We start from the raw sequence: 23,995 nt of genomic DNA on the forward strand, positions 1-23,995 counted from the left end.
AAAAACAGTTTTTACCACAAAGAAAAGGTTCAATGTAGCATCCTATTTAGATAGGAGAGGGCTGGGAGCAGTATCTCTGTTAGTTAGGCAAGGATTCTACTGCACTTCCTCAAGAGAATATTTCCAAAATACCAATTATAAAAGAATGTATATTTAAACAATGGGAGGGCAGTGCATTAAGGGAAATATTCAGGAAGAAAAGAATGAGAAACATTGAAGGAAAAAGGAGGAACCCATGTAGTGGGGTAGGGGTCACCAATCCTGTGCCTGTGAGCACCATGGCACCGTTCAAGAGCCGTCATGGCACCCACAAAAGAACCTGGCCTCCTAACCAAATATATAAGGCAGCAGAGCGGTTTTAATTTATTTTTTTATCCACCATGGTTTTCCTAGCATCTAAGTAAGGTGCCCCTTACTTAATTTTGTTGTATTCTGAGTAATTTCCAGGGATTAGTCCCCACAAATGTGTTTGATTCCAACTATTAGTGGTACTTCCTCATTAACAGCACTTCAGAAGTGCCTCTGACTATCTCCGCTGCTGCTGCTGCCACCTCCACTACTGCTTTCAGCTGAGAGAAACAAGTTCACACGATAATTATAGCAGCAGCAGAAAGGCATCAGAGCTGAGACCACATTCAAGTTAAAGGAGCAAATGGCCAATTTTAAAAGTAAAAACATTTTCTGAGTATCCTGGGCATTAAAAATAGCAGCCTGAGTTGCTTAAACTTGGTGATTAAAACGTGGAATGGTTTCAAGAGTGTAGGGAGATTTAAATCTATGGGAAGGGATAGAAAGCAAGAGGAAAATGATGCTGGAAAAAGAGGATTAATTATTAGTGCATAAATTGCAGATCACTGGAGAATGGAAGGTAATAGAATTAATTTTGGAGAAATTGGAATCTTCAGTGAAGATCAAAAGGCAGTATTTCCTTCTCATTTCAGCATGGAGATTTGGGGAGGTGGGAGAGAAAGAAACATAACTTCATCTACCGTGAAGATAAATAGAGACAGCATTTCCTCACAGAAGTCCCAGCAGTGCAAGAGACCCCAAATGCAGCCATTCCGTGTTATGCCACACCTCCATGACAGCCATTTTTCTAACTGGCATCCCTGACACTTTCTCAAAATTCCAAAAGTGCCCATTGGCCAAAAAAAAAGGTTGGTGACCCCTGTATTAGGGCATGTTATATTCCTAGTATAATGGGACTCCACAGTACTTTGCTGTGCCCGTTTTTAATATCCAATTTATCAAAACAAAACATGAATATTCAGGGACTAGAAGGGAAAAGAAACCAAATCAGTACCGCATTATTTCATTGGATACTACTCTGAAACATCACATATGAGAAATATAAATCATGGCTCTTTACATTAAATATTGATTGCATGAATCACACTTAACATGCAAAGATTTGAATTCCACCCAGGATTACTGCCCAGGATCAGTATGGGACAGTAAGTGGTTGCAAATTGGAAAAGATGGGAATTTTGTTCTGACAATTCCTCTCCCAATCCACAATATCACTTTTTTGCAACTAATGTAATAATCCTGTTTCCACAATGTCTTTAGACAAAAAACATAGAGATATTCAACTTCAAATGTACATAGCAGCCTTTCCCAACCAGTGTGCCTCCAGATGTTGTTGGACCACAACTCCCATCAGCCTCAGCCATTGGCAATGCTGGCTGAGGCTGATGAGAGTTGTGGTCCAACAACATCTGGAGGCACACTGGTTGGGAAAGGCTGGTATACAGTCACAGATACCACATAGCATATGTGAGGTTATCAGCACAAATTATTTTCTTACTTGATCTCCAGTTTGTTGGAATCTGTACAGTACATAGATCATCTGCAGATTCATCTGCTGAACTGCCAATGAAGTCATAGTTAAGACAATTGAGAACAAGTTTCAAAAGGTGCATTGCTAGATTTTGTTGTTGTTGATCCTGAAGATTTAACGGTTTTGCCAACATCTAAATCCAGACCAAAAAAAAGTGAATGTCATTTTATATACTGGCCACATTCACACTTCATAGACCACACAAATGGCTTCTACTTTGTTCCCCTCCTAATGAGAGCAACAAACCATAATCCCTAGCATTACATCCAAACAACGGATTGTGGTTTTTTTTGGCTTGTACAAACCACTATCAGGAATCCAAGCATAAGCTTGGTTTCAGCCACGTCACAAACATAACATAAAAAGAGCCCTGTTGGATCAAGCCAAAGGCGCATTTAGTCAAGCATCCTGTTCTTACACTGGCCAACCAAAAGCCTATAGGAAGCCCACAAGCAGGACCTGTGCAATAGCACTCTCACTTGTGCTTCCCAGCAACCAGTATTCAAAGGCACAGTAATTTGTCTAATCCTCTTTTAAAGGCCATTCAAGTTGGTGGTCACCACTACATCTTATGGGAAGGAATTCCATATGCTCAGGGTTTGTTTGAACAAACCACAATCTCCATGGTTCATAATCCTAAGCAAAGGATCTTGATTTACTGCTGTCACTGTAGGAGAAGCTAAGGAGGAGCCATCTCTGCATTCATGGAAACCATTAACTATGATATCCAACTGTAGCCATTCTGAACAAGTAGCAAAATTACCTCTTGCCTTGCTCAACAAATAAAAGTGTCCCAAAATATACAATCATCAGGTTCACAAATTTCTGGGGAAGCAACACAGAAATAGACCTGATCAAGGCATACAGGGAGAGAAATATATTTTCCTCCCCCTCTGTTCTGTATCCAATAATGTTCAAGAATTCTCATGAGTCCTCACTGAAATAAGCCTATTCATGTGTATAAGGTACACCACATTCAGTGGCTATGTGATGTTTTCATCACAAACAGGTATCTGTAGGTATCAATCAGGCCGTACCAATCTCTCAATTGCATTGGAGCAAAGGGTCTCAATTATACTGGAGCATAGGGTCTTATTTGTTACAATACCTAGCATACATGAGCTGTACAGGCAATAATTCGTTTTCAGACTGAATTCATATGCCAATTGGACTCATCAGGGACAGGCACAGAAGCATATTCTGAGTCTGACCCAACTGTGAATTCATCTCTATCCTACCACATTCTGTGCTGGTTTTACAGCAAACAGTACTTTGCTAGTTGCATATTAATCTTGCTCAAAAACAAATGCACTTATGAGCTACTTTATGTAGGAGAACATAAAGGAATTCTGCATTTAAGGTGTTGAAAATTGTACCTTTATAATATAGCGAGCGTTTAGGTTTACCTCTTTCAGCAGCGAGCATGCCAGCACCAAAATCTCTTTCAATGTTGTATCCCGAAATGAGGTAGCTATTTTACGATGCTTTGATGAAGGTCTAGAATAATCAACCTTTAAAAAAAACACTTCAGAATCAATGTGTCTTCATTTGGACTTGATAAAATATATTTCTTGCATATGAGCTGGTAGACAAGAACTGCTATGCAAAAGAAGGTTGACATTTTATTATTTAATTCACATGGTCACTCCTACCCACATATGTCCATAGCATTGTTTCCCATTACTCTGTGTTATGTAACCATGCCATGTGATACGTAAATGCTACTTGTGTCTGGAGTCCAACATCCACGCAATATATATGTTGGTCTGAAATTACTCTGGGGGCATGTGCTCTAGGATGAATAGCAACAGAGTTCAAGTGGAGGAAAACATGCAGAAAACCAGTCCTCCAGACATGCAGAATCTGTACCCTACAATCCTAAGCACATATCATATAGTCTCCACTACTTCCCATATCCAATACCAGAACATTAGGGCAGTATTCAGCTAATGCGTCCCATCAGCACAAGGATTACTGCTAGCCAATGGGACTTTCTCCCCTCCTCACCCTGCAGACTCCCCAAATCTGCTCCAGAGGGTTGGGGGAACCCCTAAAAGAGATTTAGGGTGTGCAGGGGGAAGGAGAAGTCCTGTTGTGCTAGTGGTAATCCTTACGCTGAGAGGATGCTTCCTTAGCGCTACTTGGATGCAACCCTTAGTTTGGAAGATTTTGACATTATGGAGGGCATCCTTCACTAGAGATAAGAGCAGCCTAGATGCTTTGCACAGCTAGCAGTGACACCTCAGTCCAAATCTGTATTTTTAGGGTGAAGTCCCACTGAGTCAATGGAACTTACTTCAAAGCAAGTGTGCATAGGAGCTCATTTTGATCTGAAAGCCGAAAAAGATGGAACAAAGGTACAGGAAATACAAATGACAATCATTCCACATAGGATAAGGATTAAACAGAACTCCTTCTTTCACAAGAGAAACTTAAATCACTTTGTGAATTTTCTGTGTCTCCACAATGATACAGACGAACCCATGTTATGCAAATTGAACTGCTAACTAATTTCATGCTGTTAATCATAACACCACCACCACTTTAGTGAAGAAGTCATGATCCCCCAGAGAAACATCCAAAAATGAGAATCGGCACACATGATGTATGTCTGTTAATAATGTATGTCTACCAGATCAACTTGATTACAACAACTTTTCCTGGTGGCCAACACCCAAACTAAAAATGTCATGCTATACACACCATATCCAGAGGTTCAATTGTGAGCGACAAAATTGCATTTTTAAGTGTCACTTTGGATTATGCTTTGAAGCAAAGATAAACTGATGCATATTAAGAGAACCCTGCTCTCTTTCCCTCAATCCACTCCTCAGTTTTCTCTAGGCATAAATTAAAGATGGAGACATCAAACTTTGGTGGCATCTGAAATAATGTTTGCAGCCCTTGGGGAGATGGGGATGGGGTTTTTTTAAAGATGTTTGACAAGTGAGAGAGGACTTGTGCACATTCTCTCTATTTTCCAATATGCAAGGAGTATTTTTCATGGTGAAGCATTCAAATGCATAACACCCTCACACCTGCAGCCTCAACTGGCATGGTACAGGAAAAGCTTGATTGCTTGATTTGGCTACTGTATAACACTGGCTCTAAAATTTCTGATAATATCCTTCAAGCTTGCACAGCCACTTCAAAAGCTTCATTCCTAGTCAGCGTTGAATGGATGGAGGTACATCTGAATACATTACCTGAACACACAGCAACATGTTAACAACCAAAGAAAGGGAGGCACTTGGTTTCTCTGTCCTGTTTCAGATTGTTAGAAATAGTTCTAACAACTGTGGAATTGGCCCCATTCCCTTCACTCAGCAGGTATTCTAAGCATTCCCTTTAAAAATTGTTTTCTTGAGCAATGTTTTACTTTTAATAACGTAGCTTCCCAGTGTTTAGCCCCACAAGACATCCTGACAGTTCTCAGACAGCACAAAATAATTTTGAAAGAAAAGAAGTCACTTACAAAATTCATTTCCTGAGTCAGTTCTGAAAGAATCATTACTCCTATTATGCAGTGGTCCACAGTCCCCTATAGCAGTTAGAAATAGAAATGTTAATGTTCCAAAATGAATGCTCTAGATGGCTTTTAATCTCAGACTCCATATTATCATCATAGACAAATCTCAGTCTCCATATTTTCAGCCCAGATTACTTTTCCAGTTCCCAAAGTATAAATATGAAAGGGTAACAATGGATTTCTTTAAAGATATTTCATAATGTATACTTCCGAATGACATATAGCAACTTTAGCACCACAAATTTAGAACACACACACAGACACAAAAAAGGCTGACTGATTTTCAATACATAGAGTAGCTAAATGTAAATGTACTGCCTTCAAGTCAATTCCGACTTATGGCGACCCTATGAACAGGGTTTTCATGAGGCTGAGAGGCAGTGACTGGCCCAAGGTCACCCAGTGAGCTTCATGGCTATGTGGGGATTCGAACCCTGGTCTCTCAGGTTGTGGTCCAACACCTTAACCACTACGCCACCCTGGCTCATATTAAAGGTGGAAACATGCAGGGCTAGCCCCACCACCACCCCAGCAACACACCCCTAAGCAAAGCCATGAGTGGCATCAGTCTGAAGGGGACCGCTTCTATGCAGAGTTTTCAGGGCAGAAGCAGGAACCCAGATTGACCAGGATTCCTGCCCCTGTGTTGGAAAAACTACAAACGCCCCCCTCTTTGAGAATGGCATCCACTCATGCGCTGGCCATACTCCTGAGCATGGCCAGGACACACACCATTAAGGATGTAGTTCTAGCCCCATGTGTTCCTGCTGGCCCCTTCAGACATTCAGTACCCATAGGTAGTAATACCTGAATAGGACTCATGCCTGCATCAGGGAAGAGGGAGTTTCTCTACTACTGCAAGCACATGAAGTCACATTATATCAGTTTAGACCATTAGCCTATTTAATCCATTTAAGTGTCATCTACTCAAATTGGCCTTGGCTCCCCAAGGTCTTAGGCAACCAGAAAAAAACATGCCACAGCCACACACTACCATATTCTAGGAATGGCTGGAAGACTTACTGCTATACTAGGCAAGGAAGATACATTTACTAATTTAAACAGGATTCCTTCCTCCCCCCCTTTTTTTCCCCTTCATTTAATGACAATCCAAATGCTTGTGTCCAAGACTAACGTTTCCTACTGACGAACATCTCTGTTTTGAATGTTCAGTTCAGACCAGTACTAGAAATACGGTTTCATTTTCTCTCTTGCAGGAAAATAATTCAACAAAGGAAGTCTCTTAAGCAGCAAAGTTTTGAGTTTGAATCTCTATTATTAATGAATTAACTACAGCAGAATCACACTGCAAACATTTTAATAATGAATGTAAAATCAAATTACATTAATAAAAATAACTGCAAAAAGCCACAGTATTATTCTCATATTTGTTGTTAATGAACAAAGGGCCCATTTTATCGTACTTTCCTAATGATTTTAAAGTGCATTAACTGCAACATATTATCAGCTTTTTCCCCTCATGCAAAAATAGCAACAGCATATAATGACATTTAATAGCAGACGGCTTCACATTTGTGAAACTAGAATCAGCTTAAATCTCATTTAGCCATTAACATATTGGGTGGCCTAAGACAAACAACTCTTGGCCTCAGTCCTTTTCCCATATCGATAATACGGGGATAATGCTACTCCCTCTTATCAGGCTTTGGTAAGGATTACTAAGACAATGTATATCAAGAACTTTTTAAGTACTAAGAAATCCTAGGTATCCTGGGTTCACTTTGCTATACAATTCCTTATATCTTTTACAACACCCATTTGGTGCCAGATACTCTGACCGACAAAAGGAGTGAGATACTGTGGAAGGCAAGTGTCAAAGAGTGACCAGGAAAAAAAAACACTCAATGCATAATTTTGAACAAAATGATGAAAATCTCAGCCGTAAGAACCACAAGAAGAAAATCCACACACACTCCTAGGTATAAATTACAAATTAGTTTTCAATACAAGCACCACTCAGAAGGGGGGAAAGAACCTTTCATATGCATTTTCAAAATCTGTGCATTACCTTAACTCTTGTTATCTCTTGAAGCCTTGAGTTTATTTATTTATTCATTTATTCATTTATTTATTATTTAATTTATATCCTGCCCTTCCTCCCAGCAGGAGCCCAGGGCAGAGTTTCTGGAAGAAGTGGGGAATAGCTGGCCCTCCAGATGTTGTTGGACTCCAACTCCTGTCAGCCCCAACCAGCATGGCCAATGGTCAGGGATGATGGCAGATGGAGTCCAACAAAAGAATATTTGATTTAAAATAAATGAGTTATATTTTACGCACTTGGTTAACACAGCTGCCAGAATCTGGTTGTTATTTCACATGAACATGGATCTCCTGCATATGCAAGAGTCTGCCCACTGCTCACAAGGAGCAGACAGAGCCTCTATGTATGCTGCCCCTTTGACTAACATGAATAGGCAAACCTGTACATGTGAGAACTTTGTGTGGGTATCAGAGCTCAGCCAGAGTGCTGATGTTATCTTTAAAAACAGAGCCACAGAACACTTGTTTCAATTAAGCATGAAGAATTCTGCTTAACCAGTCCAGCTGAAAAAAAAACTCACCTTGTAAGAGAATATCTGTTTCAACATGTTAATCTGACTAAAATCCCAGTCCTAGGATCTGTTGGAAAGGACTGGTGTAAACAACGTATCACTGATTCAGGCTGCAATCCAATACATGTCTATTTCAGAAGTAAACTCCACTGGGTTCAAAGAGACTTACACCCAGGTAAGTGTGTACTGGATTGCAGCCTCAGTGGTGGAAACTAGCTCTGTCCCACACTTAGCAGTAACCTGTGGCACTGCTGGACTAACTCAGAGCAGAGTTTATAGGAGATATAATCGATTGCTTCTAGCATTACCTCCTAAGGGAAATCCCAACAGTCTCATACATCTCCTTAGCACTAATGCAATACTACACTACCAAGATGTCTATGAAAATGCTACTTTTTTGCACAGGTTTTTCATCCAGTTGCAAACTCATTCTCTACTCCAGTTTTCATGGTTACCTATGACAACGCCTTGTCTAGTCTCAATCTTAAAGTCTACTCTTGTTTTATATTTCAAGCAGTCTTTAATTTTACAATTTGCAGCTTACTAAGTACTTTTTCCCATTCTGTGTCTCCTTAGGATCAACTATATGTCATTTAAAATATATTACTATATTTAACACAGAAATGTTTTTAACAGTCATGTTCCGTTTTTCTTACCTGTAAAAACTTTTTAACATCAGCAATAATGTCTCTAAAGATGAGCTGGTCTTTTTGAACATCGAACCAGCCCAACTTTGTGATCTTAGCAATGACTTGAACAAGAGCTTGGATCACAAAAAGGGCCAGTTTTGGTCGAGATGCAACATAGTTTAATATGTAGTTTCCTGTACCAAAATACCAAAAAATAAATCAAATTATTTTTATGATTAATGCATCAAGCATTTATAATCTATGATATTATTGTGAAATACATAGAGTGAGGTTCGGGGGCCAGATATTGTATAGTAATATGTTCCAAATGCAAATGCAGTTATTTTAATGCTATTATAAAAGTACAAGAACTCCTAAATAATATTTTTGGACAAGATTGCCATTAGTTCTTTCTAGTTACATCTCCCATAGCAGGAACATTTCAGCCGTCTGTGTGATAAATATGTCCAGTATTGTTCTTGACCAGCGTACTGACATGTTGTCTACACCCAAACCAAAGCTCAGGGATAGCCAACATGGTGCCCTCTAGACTCTGTTAGGATTACAGATCCCATCACTCCAGATTACTGGCCATGCTGGCTGGGGCCAATGGGCACTGCTGTACAACAACACCTGGAGGGCACCACACTGGCTACCCCTGCCAAAGCTGAATGGAACTATGAAGGTTACAGGAGCAGCTTGCCATACCCAATTACCTCTAGTTCTCTATGTATTGATTCCACATCTATTCGGTGTTTCCTAGCAGACAAGACACTTTGGGAAATTTGTGTATTTCACATCTACTGAGCTGCTGGCTGTCAGCTGGAATCAAACAGCATTTGTCCCATTCAAAATTATTTTAGTTAGCTTGAAGACCACCTGATTAGCTATGTCAGGATGCCTTACTTTCTCTCAGAGGCCTTATTTCACATTGCTCCATTACAACATTCAATCATTTTTTTCCAACAATAAACAATACTTACTGATGTCCATTCTTTGCTGAACAGGTAAAGGAGGTGTTTTGCATACAAGTTTTGAGAGGCATGTTGCTGCTAGTAGTTGCGCATAGGATGTCTAGAGAAAAACACACAATTCAGATGCCAGTAATAATTATTCATTTAAAAAATCCTTAGATATCATCCAAAAAATGTAATCTTGCAACAAGAATCAAGACCTCACTATCGCAAATTTGTACTATTTACCTGGATATATATGTTTTGATATAAAACTTACAACTCAGTCCTTACCATGCAAGCAAATAAAATGCTTGAACATCAAAAACAGTTACTGCTCTCAGCACGACATCACAATAAATGCTGACATGTAAGCGTGAGGCTATATATTTCAGCCATAGTGATTTTGTCACAATACGGGATAAAGACACATATTGTATTTACATTTATATAATAACAATTTATATAACAATTTACATTTATATAATAACAATTACATTATTTTCAAGGCTACAGCCCTAAATATATATTTAGTTTTAGTTTTAGTTATTCTGGCAAAGCTGTAATTTAGAAGAGAGTTGCTGTAGGCTCTATGAAGATCGGGCCCATACAGGGCCCGATCTTCATAGAGTCTACAGCAACTCTCTTCTAAATTACAGCTTTGCCAGAATAACTAAAACACAGCTCTCATGCTCCTTACAGCCCCGCTGATGCCAGCAGGGCTATAAGGAGCAGAAATGGGCCATAGCAGTAGAAGTGACAGCAAACAGATTTTTCCCATCAGGGAATAAAAGATCGTCCCAGCATCTCTAGTTGGTAGTGGACCCTCTGCTATTCCTTGGGCCTCAACAAATGTCTAACCATGCTGACTGCTGATGCCAGGCTGGAATGTATGGAAAGGAACAGAGTAATACCGTGAAATTATATTGAACAATGCATGATCACAAACATTGTTATTCTCTTATAATCTATAATGGAAAAATACAAACACTAGATTTTTAACTAAATCTAGTTTGAACTTTTGAAGTTTTTTACGCTTGTTTTCTTTTTCTCAGCGCAACTATTCAAGCAGGTAACAAAACATTCCTCAGTATATGGCATGCTTTAAGGCTGAAATGGAATTGACATACAGGAAAAATTGGTGGGAAATGCAGGACGCATGATCTATGTGCTGCACATTCTTTGGAACAGTCTGTAGCAGCAGCCTCTTTAATGCTGTTCTACATTAGTTCTGAATAACAGCTTAGAATATGCTAATTTGTTAAGGATTTTGAGGATGCAGGGGGGGACTGAAGGAGGGCAGGAGTGGAAAGGGAAGTCGCATTGCGCAAGCAAAAGACTGTTCTGCTGGCACCACAGCAGTGATGGATACAGCCCTATATTTCTTGTCTTTTGGTAAATGCAAACTTACAAAACAAAAGTGTCTTATAAATGTGCACAGAGCAGCATATATAGTTCCAAACTAACTGAAATCCAGGTGAATCCTGTCCTAGATGACAATACATATCAAATAATAGAGGAGCCAAGCTACTCCACCACAACCACCCTATTTGGAAATAATTCAGGAAAACTAGATTGTGTTTATTTTGCATCCAATATAGATGCATACCGGCTATCTAAAATCCCACCCTCCCCCTGTGTTTAGAAGCTTTTGGGGACAGGCACTTGGTGATGACACCATTGCTTGGAGGCTGTAAGAACACCTTACCTGGTGCCCTCCAGATGTTGTGGACTACAAACTCCCATCCTCCACAACCATTGGCCATTTTGCCAGTGGCTGATAGAAATTTAACCCAAAACACCTGGAGAAAACCAGGTGGGAAAGACTTCTTTAAACACGATTGGAGGCGTCATACTGCATACATGTGGGCCTTCCCGCCCCCACTTCATAATGGAAGAGGAGGGGATGGCCCAGAATGCCTGATTCATCGTATGGAAGCGACAAACTTGACAAGAGTTGTTTGACAGTCACACACACCAAGCACAGTGTGTTCAGGAAGGTTGGGAAGCATGGGCATTATAGATGTACAGGGCTTACCCAAGACATTTTACTTCCTGAGGCAGACAAGTGGATGCCCCTCTCATTCCATATACAGAAGCTGACCAAACTGACAGATGAATCTTACTTCAACAGCGACAGTGGGACAGCATCCTCCAGGACAACTGAGGGCAGCAAGCCAGATTAGGGGGCACAGCATACACACAAATGTGTCCTCCAGCATCTTACCACTGCTATCTGCCTTCCAGCACATGCCACCTGAGGCAGCCACCTCACTCTGCCTAATGGTAAGACCAGCCCCGCTCAGGCACCAGGGCATAGGAATTTTGGCCAGGTCTAACCCAGTCCATTTCCAGTTTTCATCTCATCTTCATTGTTGAACTGACTGAATGTTCAAAGAGCATCTGAAATGAGCTCAGTTTTACCAGACCCAGGGAATCCAGTGACTGGAGTTTGAAAATATGTCTGTCAAATAGAAAATAACAACGGAGTTCCATGACTTTACGGAGCTCTTTCCCTGTGTGGCGTAGTGGTTAGAGTGTTGGACTACGACCTGGAAGACCAGAGTTCAAACCCCCACACAGCCATGAAGCACCCTGGGTGATCTTGGGCCAGGCCCTGCCTCTCAGCCTCAGAGGCAGGCAATGGTAAACCACCTCTGAATGCCACTTATCACAAAAACCCTATTCATAGGGTCGCCATAAGTTGGAATCCACCTGAAGGCAGGACATTCCCTGTCCATAAGCAGGAAGAGATATTCAATTTGAATGCACAGATTTAATCTGCTAAAACACAGCTTTAGACTGATATACTTGGTGTCTAGAATGATTCTTCCATTTTTCCCCAAGGAAGCTAACATTTCATTCACATAAACCAATTCATCACCATGTGAAACGGTAAGCATGATTAACTCCTAACATATGCATAAACATGATGTATCTGTCATTGTTCTTCTAAAGTATTAATGATTTTGCAAGCCTTTTCCATAATGGGATTGTGTCGCTTGAAAGTCAGAGATCAAAACAAGCAATGCAGTCAGAAGGAAAAGCATCTCCTATGGTTATGTTGCATCCAACCCTTTTGTGTGCATGGGGTCTCCTTTCCAAGATAAAAAAAGTTCACTTTCACTACTTTCACATCTTACACTAGTATTTATGAAAGACAAAATGCATGGGTAAAGAAGCATTTGTAAAATTATCTTGATAAACACAGTTCTGGGAACTGGTATGTTGGTTTTTGCTAACAAATATAATGAATGTATATTTAGATTATGAAGTTTCAAGCACTTACTGTTCCTTGTTCCAGTAAAAGCTGGCACTGGCTGAGACATTCACGACTGTTAATAAGCTCCAAGAGCACCTTTTCTGCTTGTATTCGCTGTGCTAAATCTGTCCCCTCGTAGAGCTGTTTACAAAGAACTTCTAGCTCTGCCAAACTCTGCTGGGGAAAAAAATCAAATATGAATGACCCTCCCTTAATATCCTCACACTACTATTTATTTAGGAACACTGATATAAAGAAATATGAAAGACAGAATGGGCTGTATCCAAGTAAGTCATATTCAGAGTACATCAGCTGAAATCGATAAATGTAGTAATGACTAATTTAATTCCATTTATCTCAGTCTTACTCAGAATAGCCCACTATGTCTGATACAACGCTTTGTGTTTAAATACATGAAGTATCCCTGAGCCATTGCTCCAGGGTGGGGTAAGGAGGACACAGGGGATGCTCACTCAATTCCTCCCACCCATTTCTCAACAAGAAGAAATACCTGGCACTGATGTGACATATGTGCAAAGAATACAAGCATTATTTATCAGCTCCAAAAATGGAAGTCGGTGCTCAAGCAATTGAATTTCCGTGACAATCTAAATCAGCATTTTTTTCAGCATAACAAACAGGAAAGCACCGTTATGATGATTATTTACTGTATTTATTGGTCACTTTTTTCCCAAAATGAAACTCAAAGCAACTTACAAACATGAAAAGCAGATACAAAAACAATAAAAACATACTAAAATAATAAAAAATGACATAAAACAATTTTCTAACTAAAAATAAACAGAAAATTAAGCTCCAAAGGCCTGGGTGAACAAAAATGTTTTTACCTGGCACCTAAAAACAGATAGCGATAGTGCCGGACGTGCAGCCACTAATAAGCCCTTCTCATGTCCCTACCCTTTGCACCTCCCTCAGAGGGGGCACACGTAAGTATTTGTAAGCCATCTTTCAACTCTGCAGTTCCCGAGACCGCATAGAAGAAAAAGAAAGAAAACAGTAGATTCAATAAAAACAATACCAATCAAATAATTAAAGCCCACCAGATATGCTATCAAGCCTACACACCTGGAGCTTAAAAGCTCCAGCAGTATGTAAGAGTGGTAGCTGTTCTTCCAAAGGAGCAATTCAGAGATAATCTGTTGTTTTGAGGTTTAAATGTTTTGTTTGTCGCTTGGGAAAAAAATTAAAGAAGAAACAAAAATTGCACCTTAAATTAGAAGCTAGCAGAACTTTACCAAGACTGGTGCAATATTCTCCCAGTCCCTACAGGTAACCCCAGGTATTAAATGGACCACCACTTTGTGGACCATCTGAAATTTCTGAATTGTCTTTAAGGGCAGCCCCATGTAAATTATTTTAGTTTAGAGTAATTTAGCCAAAAAGATACCAGGGCATGTTCTACAACAGGATTTTGGGAGAATCAACCGCCACTACTTGTTCTCTCAATCCTTGCCCATCCTGGTTAATCAAATCTGCCAGAGTGGGAGTGGTTGACTGGTTGACATATTTAATTAACACTTCCCTAAGGGAAGGTTCTACGCCAACATTGTTGAAGGAGGCTGTGATAAGACCTTTGTTAAAGAAGCCTTCTTAAGACCCTGAGGACCTTAACAACTTCCGCCCACTCTCTAATCTCCCTTTTTTGGGCAAGGTGATTGAGAAGGTAGTGGCTGCTCAGCTCCAAGTTTTCCTGGATGAATCAGACTATCTAAACTATCTAGACTTCAGGCCTGGTCATGGGACAGAGACTGCCTTGGTCACCCTGCTTGATGACCTACGCCGGGCATCAGACAGGGGGAGTGCATCCCTGTTGGTGCTGCTGGACCTCTCTGCGGCCTTCGATACGATCGACCATGGTATCTTTCTGGGCCGTCTAGCTGGGATGGGATTGGGAGGCACTGTTTTACGGTGGCTCCGGTCCTACCTGATGGACAGGACCCAGAAAGTGGTGCTGGGAGACTACTGCTCAACCCCCTGGCCGTTGGCCTACGGGGTACTGCAGGGTTCCGTTCTGTCTCCCATGCTCTTTAACATTTATATGAAACCGCTGGGAGAGGTCATCAGGAGATTTGGAGTACAATGTCATCAATATGCTGAAGATACTCAACTCCATCTCTCCCTACCACATGATCGCAGGGAGGGAGTGCTCATCCTAAACCGATGCCTGGAGGCTGTGAAGGGCTAACAAACTGAAACTTAATCCAGACAAGACGGAACTGTTGCTGGTCAAGGGGAAAACTGTGCCAGGGATAGGGTTGCAACCTATTCTGGACGGGGTTGCACTCCCCTTGAAAGAGCAGGTCCACAGTTTGGGAGTCCTCTTGGATCCCTGTTGCTTGAATATCAGGTGGCTGCGGTAGCTAGGAGTGCTTTTGGCCAGCTCAAACTGGTCTACCAGCTGTGTCCATTCCTGGCCACAGTGACAAATGCATTGGTGACATCAAGGCTTGCATCAATGTACCTGAGGGACTGCTAACGCCCATATGTACCTGCCCAGGATGTAAGATCATCTGCCTCTAGTTTCCTCTGCATGCCTGGAATGAAAGATGTTAGACTGACAGGCACATGAGAGAGAGCATTTTCAGCTGTGGCCTCCAAGCATTGAAATATCCTACCCCAAGAAGCCCGCTCTGCTCCCTCCCTGATGGTTTTCCAGAGACTTCAGAAAACAATCTTGTTCCGGAGTGCCTTTGGGAGGGTCTGAGGGTAGAGCCTGACACTGATTTTACGTCTTCTACGTTAATTTTTACCTCTGTAGTCCCTTCAGTACTATTCCCTATGTGTGTGTGTGTGTGTAGATAGATAAATAGTATTTTATGTATTTTAATTGCATTTTATTTTAATTTATTTTAATGTTTTTGTGATCTTTATTGTGTACAATTTTTATTATGTACATGTTCGATTTTATTGTAAGCTGCCCTGAGTGCCCTATTATAGGAAAGAAAGGGCGGGACTGAAATATTTTAAATAAATAAAATAAATAAACAGAAATGGCTAACCTATGTCCCTCCAGATGTTGTTAGACTCCCACTCTCATCAGCCCAGTCTGCATGGCCAATTCTGTCAATCACCTATGCTAATCCCTATTCAAAGAAATGACAAGGCTTGCAATGGTCACATCAGCAAAAGTATCCCTAGGATTGATAGGAAGCCATCTGGATTCATCAACAACTGGAGACAGAGCAGACTAACTGGGCAGCTACCTGTGTGGAGCTTAATGACACCTGCAAAAACATCAAGGAACGATCCATCCATAACAAAACAGTCATCATTAACTTCCTCCCTGCCCTCATCCCTTTGGTGCCCAGTGTAGAAAATCAGACTGAAAGTGTGCCTGTCAGGCCAAAAACACAGTGTGTCCCAACGGCCATCAAGTTCTGAGATGATCTTAAGAGAGCTTCAGCACCCTTGAAGCAGAAAAGCAAGAAACACGTGCAACTCAGACCTTGTTTAAGAAATAAAGGAAACACGTAGCAAATACCATGTTGCCTGGTGCTTTAGCAACACACATACTTGACAAAGTGTCTGTATTTGTCTTTTTCAACAGCTCTTGTAGACAGCTCTATATGAATCTCCAGTGTACCAAAGTAAGAATCAAGAATGTATTCCTTCTTCAGTCTTTGCACTGAAAAGAACATGCTCTTGGGGTACTTATACCTCCTGTAATGTTGTCCCAGATGACTGAACATTCCTTAGAAGACAAGGAATAGAGACCATGGAGCCATCCACGTGCTCTGAACCATATACTTTTGAGACTGAACAAATGACAGCAGCGTGGCTGTTTTAAAGAAACCAGAGTTTTATCTAGATAACACAGGACGGGACCAAAACAGACAACTGCTGCAGATGGACTAGTCACAAAAAGCCTTTATCCACAGATCAAAATCCAAACCATCGCTCGCTCCTCGCTCTCTCTCACACACACACTTCCTCAGTCACCATAGCTTCTCATCCACCACAGGATTTCCCACCTAGCTCTATACTAATGCATGGCAAAAGCCTCTAGTCTACTGCCTTAGAAAGCTGCTCGTTGTAAAATGGCAATTAGTGTATATATATTTTTAAAACCCCGTCATGTTAACCTTCTCCGACACCCCTGATCGACAGCACTAGCGCCCACCTTCCCCAGCTCGTAAGGTGCTCACGGTCTCCAAGCACTGTCGCCCCACGTCCGAGAGACCCTCAGGTGGCGCCCATCCTCTCCCTTGCAACATCCCAAACTAACGTGGGGAGGCTCGCCACTTCTTGCCCCCCAACTTACATACACACACCCTCCAAGCACTGCCTCCCTATGAAGGGGCGCTACCGTCCTCCAACAACGCCACCCTCACCTCGCACATCGCCTCTATTTCATCCCCCCACCCCACCCTCAAGCCCTCCTTCACCGACGGCCTACCTGCCCCTCCCCGCAGGCTGGGCCATCTCCCCTCTCTCTCACACCCCCCAAACGGTCAGAATCCCCATTCGACGCCGCTGCTGCTACCACCCCCATACGCGCACGCTGACCTGGCCGCTCAGCGCCATCTTCCTCGGCGGGAGGGCGACGCCGAGAGGAGCACGGGCGGAGAGGCGGGGCTCGGCGCGCCAGAGCGAAGAGGGGCAGGGCGGGGGGCGGGGCGAAGAAGAGGGCACGCCCAGCAGGAGGAAGCGGCAGTAGCAGCTCAGATGAAACGAAACGTGGGGGACGAGAGAGAGAGCGAGATTAGGACGGGAAGGGGTTAAGTGGAGGAATGCGGAAGGGCCGCGTCTTGCCCCTTTTAATTGTTTTGTTAATCACATTTATTGTTTTGTTTTAACTTGAGATTTCTGAATGGTATTTTCGTAAGGCCTTTCGAGTACTGTATATATTACATCATGTATATATTACATCAAACAGAACATCACCTGCAGGTCCTGCAATATAGTTTACATTATCGAGTGCAAAAGACCAGGATGTCATATCCAATACGTAGGAAAGACCACAACTGAGCTACACACGCGCTTCAGGAACCACAAGTCGGCAATTTGACAAAAAAAGTGGAGCAACCAGTTGCAAAGCATTTTAACATCGAGGGTCACAGCCTGTTGGACTTTTCCATTACAGCGATAGAGATGCCAGCAGATCCAGCAGCACTGACCAAAAGGGAGAACTTTTGGATTTACTCTCTGGACACATTGGCACCACATGGCCTGAACCTGGAGGACAGTACCACCACGACTTAGCTTCTGCAAATGAAGCCCCTCTGAGCATTCCATCCTCAAAGCTCTATAACTGCCACCTTGGTAACAGCATTTGTATGTTGGCAGCTGATGAAGGCGGAAGCTGAAACGTTTTCTTAATATAATAAAAACCTCTGGTTAATCACAATTATGTTCATATATATATATGAACATAATTGTGATTAACCAAACAGAGGTTTTTATTATATTAAGAAAACGTTTCAGCTTCCGCCTTCATCAGCTGCCAACATACAAATGCTGTTACCAAGGTGGCAGTTATAGAGCCATAATTGTGATATATATAATCACATAATCACATAATTGTGATATATATAATTGTGATATATATAATCAAGTCCCTCAGTGAAAGAAAGCTTAGCATGCACGTTACTATTCCTACAGAGAAACCCACAGAATAAGATTTAGTCCACATATAAGCAAAAAAAAGAGCGACAGTTGATCAAACTTGCAGCAATCTAAAATCAAATCATTAAACCATAAAACTACTTTCTGATAGTTAAGTAGTCAATCGTTGCTTAAGACATACTCAACAATTTTGTTCAGATCTACATCTTTCTGGATTATTTGTTTTGCCACTATAGTTTACATGTCCTAGAAGGGCCACAGCCATGTTGCAAGCGATACAGGTTCATATAGGTAAATATGACTCTAGAATATACAGTAAGACAATCTTCACACAGCAACAATGAGAAGCAAAGAAAGAGGAATCAAAATTAACTAAAAATCAATAAGTAGATCAGCTCTGTGACTTGGCATTGAAAGAAATTATTATTAATAATAATCTAATACTGTAAAACACATCCACAGCTAAAACTATATTACTCTAGAATAGTACTTATTTATTCACATTTATATAACCTTTCTTCCAAAGAGCTCAACAGAGCACAGACAGTTCTTCCTGCTCCCTTTTTTGTCCTTACAACAGACCTGTGAGGTAAGTTGGCTTAAGAGAGTGACTGGCCCAAGGTCCTGTAACGAGCTTGAATTGGAATTAGACCATTGGTCTCCACAGTCCTAGTCCAAGACTAAGCACATCATTACACTGGCTCAGGTAATGCTCAATTTTGTAGAATTTGGCTATATCCATGAGGTAGCCTAGTGTTTTAGCTGGAAACATTAGCAACTGAATCCTTAAGTATCTATGCAAGGCACACGTCCTGCCAGTGACATTGACTTTATCTCCATAACTAAAAGGACCAGAGAATTATCTGTGTGTGTGTGTGTGTGTGTGTGTGTGTGTGTGTGTGCACATGCATGCATGCACAATTTTTTTAGAACTGAACAATCAGTGCCAGTGTCAGACTCCTTCAACCGACATGACAAAGGCCATCCTCCTTCAAACACATTAAGCACTACCTTTCTTACAACTTACCATTAGTGGTGGGCTTAGAACATTATAGGAAGTCCAGGTAAAATATGTAAATAAACATGATCACTCATTAGTGTTAAGGAGGAAGTCAGACTAGAATTCTTTCCCCTGGCGTCTGGTTTTCTGTGTGCAGGGGTGTTTGATTTTTTTGTTGGTTTTTTAATTTATTATTTATGTATTTGTTTGTTTAGTTATTATTTATTTATTGTATGGAAAAGCATTCAGTCATGTGAGTTTCCTTCAGTCTGCAGTCTGAAGTGATAGAGCCCATAGATTTATATCTAGTTCATTAATACGGAAGCAATGAACAACAATTGCTAAAGAGATGTTTTGTACTTCCAGGCTTAGGTGTGAACATGCAAAAATATGGATAACTCTCTTTTCCTGAAAGGACACTTCCAAACTGCCCATTTGGATGTTACTCTGCAGATGCAACAAATGGATTTGTGAAATGTTTACCTGCCTGCTTTTTAGTGCTTTCTGTGAGAACTAGGCCTCAGAAGGGCAATGTTTAATTCTGATGCCAAAACAAGCAAATATCCTGCCCTTTAATCCTCCAAGAAAGGAAAGGGAACGCACTCTAGAGCTGCACAGCCAGTTTCTCAGGTAAAGAGGCTGGGGGGGGGGCTTAGGCAAGCTGATGGCAGAGAAGTGATTTCTGTGGCTCCTTGAGAGGCCCTGATCAACCTGACATAGGTAATGGAGAAATAAAAGGATTTCTGGATTTTTATTTTGCACGTGTGGATATTATTATGTATGTCGTTGATATATTTTGCCACCTGCTTCAGATTTTTACTTTCTGGCATTCTGAAGACTCGTGAGCTGGACATTCACATTACTGACAGAGGTTTACACATAATGAACCTGAGATATATGGTGGTGGTTGTTATGTGCCTCCAAGTCGACTACGACTTATGGCGACCTTATTAATCAGCGACCTCCAAGAGCATCTGTCATGAACCACCCTGTTCAGATCGTGTAAGTTCAGGTCTGTGGCTTCCTTTATGGAATCAATCCATCTCTTGTTTGGCCTTCCACTTTTTCTACTTCCTTTTGTTTTTCCAAGCATTATTATCTTTTCTAATGAATCATATCTTCTCATTATGTGTCCAAAGTATGATAACCTCAATTTCATCATTTTAGCTTCTAGTGATAGTACTGGTTTAATTTGTTCTAACACCCAATTATTTGTCTTTTTTGCAGCCCATGGTATTCGCAAAGCTCTTCTACAACACCACATTTCAAAGGAGTTGATTTTTCTCTTATCTGCTTTTTTCATTGTCCAACTTTCACATCCATACATAGAGATCGGAAATACCATGGTCTGAATGATCCTGAATTTAGTGTTCAGTGATACATCTTTACATGTGACGAACTTTTCTAGTTCTCTCACAGCTGCCCTCCCCAGTCCTAGCCGCCTTCTGATTTCTTGACTATTTTCTCCATTTTGGTTAATGATCGTGCCAAAGTATTGATAATCCTTGACAAATTCAATGTCCTCATTGTCAACTTTAAAGTTACATAAATCTTCTGTTGTCATTACTTTAGTCTTTTTGGCGTTCAGCTGTAGTCCTGCTTTTGTGCTTTCCTCTTTAACTTTCATCAGCATTCATTTCAAATCATTACTGGTTTCTGCTAGTAGTATGGTATCATCTGCATATCTTAAATTATTTATATTTCTCCCTCCAATTTTCACACCTCCTTCATCTTGGTCCAATCCTGCTTTCCGTACGATATGTTCTGCGTATAGATTAAATAAACAGGGTGATAAAAGACACCCCTGTCTCACACCCTTTCCGATGGGGAACCAGTCGATTTCTCCATATTCTGTCCTTACAGTAGCCTCTTGTGCAGAGTATAGGTTGCGCATCAGGACAATCAGATGCTGTGGCACCCCCATTTCTTTTAAAGCATTCCATAGTTTTTCATGATCTACACAATCAAAGGCTTTGTTGTAATCTATAAAGAACAGGGTGATTGTCTTCCGAAATTCCTTGCTCTGTGAAAAAGCAGCATTTTTAATGTGGATCTGGGGTCCCATGTAAGCAAGCCCTATGTTGAAGGGCTGATAAGCTGGCGTTCTAAAAAGTGGAACATCACACCTTTGTGGCATGGATGTTATGCAAGGTAGTCACACTGTGAAAGAGTTTCACTATATGGATTCAGCTTAACAGTTTTCCATGTCATTCAGGCATAATCTATAATCATAGTGTGGATTTCTTTCAGGGTTGAATTTAACATTGTAGGGTAATCCTCTGCAAAAAACATTTGACCAACTACAGATTGCTTATTTGCAAATAAATATATTTAAGTCTAAAGTCAACTTATGTAAATATTAAAACGTACATAATGTATCAGACAATAATGGTAACACATTCCTGTTTTTATAGTCCATATATATCTCAGGAAACCCTATGAAAAGTATCCTTTTTTGGACCTGGGGGACATTTTGAATTTTGAGAGAGTGCTAAGGGTACCAGTTACAAAATGTCTGCCACAGGAGGCACTGCATAACACAAAATTAGAAAGTATAGTTTTATTTATTATTTGATTTATATTCCGCCCTTCCTCCCAGCAGAAGCCCAGTTGTTGCTGCTTCTCTCCCCTCATCCTACCCCTGCACAACCTCACATTTACCATGGGAAATCAGTTATGTCCTGTTTTCACTGATTATGGAGATACAACTGTTAAAGGCAGAGGAGCCCTGTTTTTCCACATCCTACACCAAAGCCTAGGCAAACATTCTGTACGCACTTACCTTGGAGTAAGCCCCCTTAAACACAAACATAATTTCTTTTGAAGTAGACGTGTATACCATCGTGCTGTAAGTTAATTATACATTACAAGAGTATCCACAGAAATATTTCAGGGGTGGGGGGGAGGTTTATGAATTGTTATTACAGGTCATTGGCAACCCACTCCACTCACCACTGAAGAAAAGGAATGAAAAACAATAGTGAGCTGTGCCTGTTGGTTATCTACTGTGTTGTATGGGATTATACATTTCAGAACTAACCTCTAACCATATGCTGAGAGGCACATGTTATCAAATTCTTCCAAGCTACACAGCAAGTGGATTGGACTGTGAAAGACCAACCCAAATTGTGTTGGCATTTTGACAACTTTGTAGGGCAGTCCAATATCTCAGAGAGGAGGTCAGGTCTCCTGCTCCCCTGGTGCATTCACTATAGCTGTCCAATTTCACTGCTTTTTAAAGTTTGATAGAAATATCTGTGGGCAATAGGTACGTTCTTAAACCACAAGGTTTTTTGCCAATTAGTGAATTTCCCTGCTTTTTAATCCGGGAGGTAAGGAATGGGATCCTGTGCAAGTTTGCTGAGGATGGATTGATCATTTGCATGCTTATTGGGTTCAGTGGGATTTACTGAACACCTGCACTTGGCTGACTTTCTCTTCTCCTAAAAATACAGGATCAGGATCAGGCCCTGAACCTGGCAACCCTACCTGCCACCCAAATTTAAAACAAAGCTGTCCCTGGCCACATCCACACCAGGCCTCTATTACACTTTGGACAATCATTATTTATTTATCTATTTATTTAGTGTATTTATATACCGTCCCATAGCCGAAGCTCTCTGGGTGGTTTATAATAACTAAAAACATTAAAAACAAATATACAAATTTAAAAACACATCTTTTAAAAACAATTTAAAAGAATTTATCAAAGCTTCTCTCAAAGAATCCTGGGAAGTGTAGTTAGTGAAGGGTGATGAGAGTTGCTAAGTGACGCCCTGTTCCCTTCACAGACCTTCAATTATTTATTTATTTATTTTATTTTATTTCATTTTTAAACCGCCCATAGCTCTCTGGGCGGTGTACAAAAGATTAAAAATACAGAAATACAAAATATCACAATAAGTAAACTGAAACAAAGAGATTTAAAATTGTAACATGAAACACATTAAAATGCCTGGGAGCATAGCCAGGTCTTAACCTGGCGCCGAAAAGATAGAAGCGTCGGCGCCAGGCGTACTTCTTCGGGGAGGCTGTTCCACAATTCGGGGGCCACTACAGAAAAGGCCCTAGATCGAGTAACTGTCCTCCGGGCTTCCCGATGGGTTGGTACCCGGAGGAGGGCCTTAGACGCTGAGCGAAGTGACCGGGTCGGTTCATAGCGGGAGAGGCGTTCCACAAGATACTGCGGTCCCACGCCGTGTAAGGCTTTATAGGTCAAAACCAGCACCTTGAATCTGGCTCGGAAGCAAATAGGTAGCCAGTGCAAATGGGCCAGAACAGGTGTTATATGCGCTGACCGGCTGGTCCTCGTCAGCAGTCTGGCTGCTGCGATTTGCACTAGCTGAAGCTTCCGAACTGTCTTCAAGGGCAGCCCTACATAGAGCGCATTACAGTAATCCAACCTAGAAGTTACCAGAGCATGAACAACTGAGGCGAGCTCATCGCTGTCCAGATAGGGGCGTAGCTGGGCTACCAACCGAAGGTGGTAGAATGCATTCCTTGCCACCGTGGCCACTTGCGCCTCCAGAGACAAGGAAGGATCGAAAAGAACCCCAAGACTACGAACCTGTTCCATCAAGGGGAGTGTAACCCCATCTAGAACAGGGTAAGCATCCACCATCT

The 23,995-nt window shown here is 41.2% G+C and overlaps 1 protein-coding gene across 7 annotated transcripts in view; it reads right to left on the reverse strand.

Moving 5' to 3' along the window:
* RANBP17 (RAN binding protein 17) overlaps positions 1–17,388 on the reverse strand; it is a 272,017-nt gene extending 254,629 nt beyond the window's left edge. For 5 of the 7 annotated variants that reach the window (XR_009762109.1, XM_061622477.1, XM_061622479.1 and 2 more), the window contains exons 1-7: positions 17,314–17,346; positions 12,814–12,963; positions 9,555–9,645; positions 8,599–8,765; positions 5,316–5,381; positions 3,247–3,351; positions 1,808–1,973 (exon numbers count right to left, since the gene is read on the reverse strand). Coding sequence is in view for 6 of the 7 variants with exons in the window: in XM_061622477.1 (XP_061478461.1) it covers positions 1,808–1,973; positions 3,247–3,351; positions 5,316–5,381; positions 8,599–8,765; positions 9,555–9,645; positions 12,814–12,963; positions 17,314–17,331 (763 nt within the window). In the remaining variant the exon portion in view is untranslated. Of the gene's footprint in view, positions 1–1,807; positions 1,974–3,246; positions 3,352–5,315; positions 5,382–8,598; positions 8,766–9,554; positions 9,646–12,813; positions 12,964–17,313 lie in introns of all 7 variants that reach the window. The other 2 variants (XM_061622480.1, XM_061622476.1) reach the window with 1 other exon arrangement.
* Positions 17,389–23,995: the final 6,607 nt, after the last annotated feature.

This window comes from Rhineura floridana, chromosome 4 (genome assembly GCF_030035675.1).
Source record: "Rhineura floridana isolate rRhiFlo1 chromosome 4, rRhiFlo1.hap2, whole genome shotgun sequence".
Lineage (NCBI taxonomy): Eukaryota > Metazoa > Chordata > Lepidosauria > Squamata > Rhineuridae > Rhineura > Rhineura floridana.